Source organism: Aegilops tauschii, chromosome 5 (genome assembly GCF_002575655.3).
Source record: "Aegilops tauschii subsp. strangulata cultivar AL8/78 chromosome 5, Aet v6.0, whole genome shotgun sequence".
Classification (NCBI taxonomy): Eukaryota; Viridiplantae; Streptophyta; class Magnoliopsida; order Poales; family Poaceae; genus Aegilops; species Aegilops tauschii.
The window spans coordinates 583,973,891-583,981,421 of NC_053039.3; the positions used below are offsets into that span (position 1 = coordinate 583,973,891).

At 45.1% G+C, this 7,531-nt stretch overlaps 2 protein-coding genes and 1 pseudogene across 2 annotated transcripts; all 3 read right to left on the reverse strand.

Moving 5' to 3' along the window:
* Window positions 1–3,440: 3,440 nt before the first annotated feature.
* Window positions 3,441–5,490, reverse strand: LOC141023238 (uncharacterized; annotated as a pseudogene).
* A 174-nt stretch (window positions 5,491–5,664) lies between these two features.
* On the reverse strand, window positions 5,665–6,598 carry LOC109769857 (uncharacterized). The gene has a single exon (XM_020328564.4). The coding sequence runs from the start codon at window positions 6,355–6,357 to the stop codon at window positions 5,761–5,763; it is 597 nt and encodes a 198-aa protein (XP_020184153.1). The 5' UTR covers window positions 6,358–6,598; the 3' UTR covers window positions 5,665–5,760.
* Window positions 6,376–6,967, reverse strand: LOC109769858 (phytosulfokine receptor 2-like). The gene has a single exon (XM_020328565.4). The coding sequence runs from the start codon at window positions 6,877–6,879 to the stop codon at window positions 6,376–6,378; it is 504 nt and encodes a 167-aa protein (XP_020184154.1). The 5' UTR covers window positions 6,880–6,967.
* Window positions 6,968–7,531: the final 564 nt, after the last annotated feature.

Here is a 7,531-nt window from a genome sequence, read left to right on the forward strand (position 1 = left end):
CTGACGCGGGAGAGGCAAGGGAGGCCAGATGGAGCAACGGATCCAGGCGATGGGGCGGTGGTGAAACTCCTAGGCCATGGTGGCCTCCTTCGGTTCCCTGTCCAAAACGAGAGAGAGAGAGAGCTGAGAGATAGAACGAGGCAGGGAGAGAGAAAAACAATGGGGAAGGAGAGGAAGCCGGCGCTCATCTGCTGGTTTGGTCGGCCGGCGGCGGGGCTGTCGGGGTCGCCGTCGTGGAGCGGCTGCAGCAGGTACGGGGACGAGAAGGAGCTGCTGGTTGGGTGGATCGATGGATTGGGCAGCGCTGAAAACGAGGGAGATGGTCGGGTCGGCTGGATCGGGAGGGATCCCGAGGAAAACGGAGTGGCGGCGGCGCGAGGGAAGGGTGGACGGGACAGGCTAGACTAGGGTTTAGGCTGACTATAAATAGTAGGTTGATTTTTGGGTAGGCGCTAGCTCGTCCCTACGATCATGATCGGACGGCTGGGAAAAAAATAGGTAGGAAGTCCAAATAATAAAACAGAGATGTCTTATAGACGTGTGGGGATGATCCGAATCCAACGGTCATGACTACCCGGGTCGGGTTCGGAGAAGTTTCGGACACGCACGCGAGGGGTTTGAGTATTGTGTAGAGAGGGTCACAATGTCGGGCAACAAAAGAATGGTCGGTCTTGAGAAAGGTCAATAGAGACGAGGAAGAAGCGGCAACTAGCAACGGGTGCAAGTTTTAGAAAACATGCGATGCAATGCGGATGATGCCATGATGAAATGCAACAAACAAATAAATACACACGACAGTAACGAAAAAACAAGGAAGGCGTCTGGAGCATCGGTCTTGGAGCGTTACACTCCAGCAGTGCATCAGCGCAACTAAAATGTAGGAAACATAAAGAATGTCATATAATTCTTAGAGCAAGGCACTCTTTCGAAAGGCGGGGACAATCCGACAACAGTTCACAAAACACATCACAGTAGCTACTGGCAGCTTATGTCCTTAAGATTATGCCCCACCAATTCGATATTAATAACCATCTACTTTGTTGATTTATCCATGTCACAAGTAGGAGGAAAGGCATCTGCTATTACACTATGAAGCTGATCTGAAAAGGAGGACATGTATCTCACATCACATAAGTAACCTTTAGCAAGCTTGTCTATCATGTCAAAAGCCTTATTGAGTCTGAGCCTTAGATAACCAAAGTCTCGTTACATTTGTCCAGCCGTGTGTAGTTCAGATCCTTCGCCACAGTGTTTGTGGCGTTTTCCATGTACCTAATGGCCTCAAAGTGTCAGAATCTTCCGCCATTGTCTCATTGTGAGAGCAAACACAAGTAATCGACATTTGGGTTGGACAGCGCTGTTTTGGACAGTGGTGTTGAAAATAATGGTTACTCGTCGTGTTCTGTAAGTATCCCCTTTGATGGTAAATGGCCTTTGGAAGCCCAGGCTGCTCTAATATGAGATCAAGCATTATTCTACCTGGATCCTTACAATGCTCGCCTCAACCTGTGTTATCAAAAATTGCAGAAGAGTCACTTCTAATTGTAAAGTTGACATAATTCATGGTCTTGCTTATATCCAAGTGTCAATTTTGATGTTTTCAGTTCCGATGTGAGGCAAATGAAAAAGTAAGATTGAATAAGAATAAGTCAAACACAAAGTCGAAGACGTGTTTGCTGCAATAATCGGTGATGTATATCAGGTCATCGCTACCCATCTCATGATGCATTTACTACCGGAGCCCTAGCAAGAGTGAAAGCTCGTCACTATTTGTACTTGCACTTACATAACAAAAGTAAATGTAAAAGTTTTAAATAGCGGAAAATGCAAGAGAGAGTGGGATTACTATAGGCTTAGAGACAACATGCCAACAAATTAATTGACATGCCCTCTTTTGATCCTTGATGCGACCATAAACAGTGAAAGCCACATGGCATGATATTTTAAACTGAACTGAGCATCCGACAGTTCGTCAACAAATAATTCTTGAGCCAACCAAATTTATGTCATTACTGAAACAACACATGCACCCCAAAATCCAACCATCCACGGAAACTAGAGAAGTAGCAAATGTTTTTTTGTATTTCTCACATGACAAAGATCGCCATCTGATTGTGTCTTGTAATCAATACCCCACCATTGCCTTATGATGCTTATACTACTTAATGGTAAGACCTATTTCCATTGCGCATTAGATAATGCCCTCTTGCATCCAGTGTGATATTTTATCAAAGAAAGATCAAGCATGCAAACATTACTGGTAAACAAAAAAGTTCATAAAGATATGGCATTCCTTCAGGGAAGCCGTACGCCTGGTTTTTCAAAATATGCAAGTAATAGACATGCAAAAACTGATCATTCAGCAGCAAAACTTTATAGGAAACGAGATTTACGGCTGATTTATTCTACTATACTGGCTGGAGAACTTCACCAAAGGAATATATAACACGTGAAATATTGAATACAAGTTAGAATCGAAGAAGGCATCTTAGACTTCATATACAATGTATTTTTTTGTAAAGGTATACTTCATATCGATAAATATGAGCGGCTACCTAATACTTGGTTTCCTGAATTCTTAATGTCTCCATTTGCAAGCATCTAACAGGTGCTGCTGTTCCAGCTTAGAAAGCCTCAAAATGTTCACCTTTGCTCAAATAGAAAGAATGCATACTACGATACATCATTCTGGAATTCAATTAGTCAATCAATATTTATTCTCAATTTGGAACAGAATTAGAAATAGGGGGCAGGAAACTAAAAAACTCACCACCAGCTGCTACTCGCGGATTGTCGTTTGCTTCAAAAACCAATTTGGAACAGAATTACAGATAGGGGACATGAAACTCAAAAAATTTGATACGGCATGCTTGAACCCTAAACCCAGACTTGGCATTGCCATTCTTAAATATGATAGTGTTGTCGTACCTGGATACAACATTGTTCCTTCTAGATCTGACAGTGTTGTTGGTCCTAGTTATGACATTTGGGAGATGCTTAAGTTGTTGGTCCTAGTTGATAAATTTGTGTTTTAACTTGGAATATAACATGTCTATAGAAAGCATCTCTTCGACATACAGTGTATTTTTATAGCATTTTTTAAAACTAAAATATAGTATCAACCTGGTTTTTACTGGTTTCTGCGTGGCTGCAGCAGCTCTGGAGCTCATATGAATATGCGTGGCTGTAGCAGCTCTGGAGCTGATATGAATATGACGGATAGTGATTGATCGTAATACTTCTACTGGTTTGCCCAAGAAAAATATTGAAGGCGTGGACATGCTGCTGCTGCTACCTTGTTTTGTTGTATGGATCAAAGCAAAGTACAAAGCAAACAACACCGCCCACGTCGCAAGGAATAATCTAATCTAATTAATATATTAGAGATCAGAGCTCAAATAATTAAAACAAACAAACCACTCAAGATCGCGTCTTCTCGATACACAATAAAACTTAGCATACAAACCAAACCATGCTATTACAATACATATACTTACTACAACTTATACGAGGCATAGGGCACATCTTGTGTGGCAACTTATGTACCTTATTTATTGAACCATCTCATCGGCCTCGGATACTAGGCATAATCTCTCCCCCTCCCTCCTCTCACTTATAAAATCATTAACCTCATGTTATTACTTTGTTGTTTCCAGACACAATATGGTTCATCCCAGATACAACATTGTTGCTCCCGGATACGACATTGTTACTCCCCGATACAACATGGTTGATCCCAGATACGCCATTGTTGAACCCAGATACCACACTACTTCTCCCGGTTACGCCATGCCTACTCCCGGATACAACATGCTTACTCCCAGATACGACATGGTTGTTCCCAGATACCGTGTTCTCATCCCCATATATAGCATGGTTGTTCCCAGATACGGTGTTTTCATCCCCAAATATGACTGTGTTGTCATTCCCGGATAAAACATTGTTGCTCCCCGATGTTACAAAGTTGTTGGTCCCTGTGATGACATTTGGGAGCTCGTTAAGTCGTCGTCCGAGTGTGCTTCTGTTATGCTTCACATACGATGGAATGTTAGTGAAAACCATGCCCGATGAACGCCCATCAGGGGCGAGCCCCTTTAGCAGTGCCAAACTCTTAGGTGCATCGCCAACCAATGAATTGTTTGAGAGATCCAAGTAGCAAAGGTGGTGAAGCTCACCAATCCCGATGGGATGGTGCCCACCAATTGGTTGCCGGACAAATCAAGCACCTCCATTTTCTTGCATTGAGACAACCATTCCGGAACCCTGCCCTTGAGAGCACAATCACCAAGGGCCAGCACCTCGAGGCTCTTGAACCCGCCAATAATACCATCGCCTAGTAGCTCCTCACCACCGAAATTCTTGGTGAGAATCAGCGTGGTGAGGTTCTGGCACCCACGCAACACGGTGAGTACCCCTGAGATGTTTTGAAAGTTGTTGGAGCCAAGGTCGAGCTCCTCGAGCCGTGCAAGGCCTGCAAGGGAGGTTCCTGGAATTGGCCCCACAAGGCCGCGCCTGGGGAGGTGCAGTGCCGTGACACGGCCACTGGCGGCATCACAGCTCACACCTTCCCAGCTGCAGCAAGCGGCGCCGAACCACGTGGCCTGGAGGAGGACACCCCCGCCGCTGAGGTTCCTAACAAAGTCTTGCAGCGCACGAAAGTCTTGAATGTTTCTTCTCGAACAAAAAAGTCCACCGAGAGTTACCACTCGACCGGTAGCTGGCGTAGCACACAACTGGCTCTTCTCTCCGTTCGATTGTGGCTGTCTAGAGTCTGTGTCTGTGTTTTTCGTTTAACTGGGATAGATTTAGGCTTTTATTTGTTTTGTTTTTCTCTTGGCTCACATGATTGAAATTGGCTTGGTCGCTCTACTTGTTGTGTGCATGTGCCTGTTTTAACGAATGAACACACAAAAAAGTAGATAAGCCACAAAGAAAACATATGCAAGAAGAGAATCAACAAAAAGATGACTTAGGCTTTCGTTGGGCCACAGCGACATGGTTCGTCCTGGACACAACGGTGTTACTCCCAGATTCGACATTTTTGCTCCTCCCGGATACGCATGCTTGATCCCAGAGATGACATGGTTGCTCCTAGACTTGGCATTGCCGTTCTGAAATATGACAGTGTTGTCGTTCCTGGACACGACATTATTGCATCCAGATCTGACAACGTTGTTGGTCCTAGTTATGACATTTGGGTGATGGTTAAGTTGTTGGTCCTAGTTGATAAATTTGTATTTGAACTTGGAATTTAACATGTCTATATAAAGCATCTCTTTGACATACAACATTTTTTATAGCTTCAAAACTTCAAAAGATAGTTTCAACGTGGATATTCTCTCGGCGCGGCTGTCATAGGTATCTTTGATTTGTAATTTGCATTCGACCAGACGGCCAAAGACGTGGGATCGATGCATGGACAGCTATCATGGACGTACGTACATACAGTGAGAAGAAGATATGGAATGCGTCTAGTGCAGTGTAGTGCATGGACAAAAGATATGGCACGCCGGCATGGATTTGCAGCAAAGCATAACCTAGGGAAAAGTATAATCTTGTGAGACATACATACATAAGTTTAATTTGGATATGTCATACAAGCTAGTATTAAAACTCTTGATACATCAGTTTTTCCCTGAATATATGAGTGTCTTTATTTATTCTTTTCGGATCATGCATGATAGTACTTCTTCTGACACCATGGAACAGACGGACGCGGCAACGCGCCCACTTATACCATGATGTGTACAGTCATTAACCTCAGGTTACGACTTTGTTGTGCCCAGTTACAAAATGGTTCTTACCGGACACGGTATTGTGGCTCCCAGATACAACATTTTTACTCCCGGATACGATATTTTTGCTCCCACCTACGTCATTGTGGGTCCCAGATACGATATTGTGTTTCCCAATCACGACATGGTGGCTCCCAGACGCGGCATGGTTGCTCCCGGATACAACGTGATGATCCCCAGTTACAACATGATTATTCCCATATACGAACTGGTAGCTCTCGGATACGGCGTTGTCATTCCCAAATATTACAGTGTTGTCGTTCCCGGCTATAACATTGTTGCTCCCAGATCTGACAACGTTATTGGTCCCAGCTATGACATTTGGGGCATGCTTACGTTGTCGGCCATGTTTGCTTCTTCCGCTACGCTTTAGATAGAATGTCATGTTAGTGAAATCGATGTCCGGTGAACACCCAGAGGTGTTGAGGCCCTCAGAACTCTTGGGTACCTCGCCAACCAATGTATTGTTGGAGAGATCCAAGTAGCAAAGATGGTCAAGCCTACTAATCCAGGACGGAACGGTGCCGACCAATTGGTTGTGTGACAGGTCAAGCACCTCCATTTTCCTGCATTGAGACAATCATTTCAGAACCCTGCCCCTGAGAGCACAATCACCAAGGTCTAGCACCACGAGGTTCTTGAACCCGCCAATAATACCATCATCGGTTAGCTCCTCACCGCCGAAATTGTTGGTGAGAATCAGTGTGTTGAGGTTCTGGCACCCACGCAGCACGGTGATCGCCCCTGAGATGTTGTGCAAGTTGTTGTAGCCGAGGTCGAGCTCCTCCAGCAACACGAGGCTTGCGAGGGAGGCTCCTGGGATGGGCCCCACGAGGCCACGCCCGGGGAGGCGCAGCGCCGTGACGCGGCCGGTGGCACCGTCACAGCCCACGCCATCCCAGCCACAGCATGTGGCGCCGGACCACGCGGTGCGAAGGAGGACGCCTCCCCTGCTGAGGTTCGCGGCGAAGCCCCGTAGCGCTTGGAGGTCGTCGGGATGGCACGAGGTCGCGCGCGCCTCGGGCAAGAGGAACCCCAAGAGGAAGAGGAGGAGCAGCAGGCAGCATTTGGCCATGGGATTCATTCAGGTGGAGTGAGTGATCTCTGTTGGTGGTGTGGTTTACGAACTGCTTGAGTGTTGCATCGTGTTCTTATAGTAAATGTGCGTGTGCGCTGCATGCAGTGAGTGCCTGCCAAACTTGATTTGATTTTGGTGGTGCTCCATATGTGTCTGTCGACTGGAGTGAAATTCATGGGTGCTCCTCCTCCTCATCTATCTTCTACGGAGTACTGCTTTACTTCCCATCAAGGAAATAAAAACTTATACTTTACCTGTCGACAGAGAGCACCTGCCTGCCTGGCTGATCAAATATAGTTTCTTGTCTTGTTTTTTTTTTCTTTTTGCATTGCGGGGATAAAGTAAAATAAAATAATGCTTGTCGACACTAGCTTGTTTTCTACTAAAATAAAATAAAATAAATTCGCTGTATCTTGTTCTTGTCAACCAAACTTTGTCCAAGCGTCTTTCTTTGATTAGCCTCCTTAATCGCAACACAATATTGCTACTCTATGTATCTAGTATATGCTACTAGCTAGGTCGAGATTAGGTTTGAATTCCTCCAGATTCCTTCTTGACTGGATGCGATCTCTAAACCGTATCCTATCCTTTTCTGGCAAGCTAGCGAATATTTTTGTTTTATATATACTTTTGCTGTTCCGTTGTTTCTTTTTCTTGA

Coding starts and splice junctions, on each gene's coding strand:
- LOC109769857 (XM_020328564.4), bottom strand. CDS start 6,357: ATGGAGGTGCTTGACCTGTCACACAACCAATTGGTCGGCACCGTTCCG.
- LOC109769858 (XM_020328565.4), bottom strand. CDS start 6,879: ATGAATCCCATGGCCAAATGCTGCCTGCTGCTCCTCCTCTTCCTCTTG.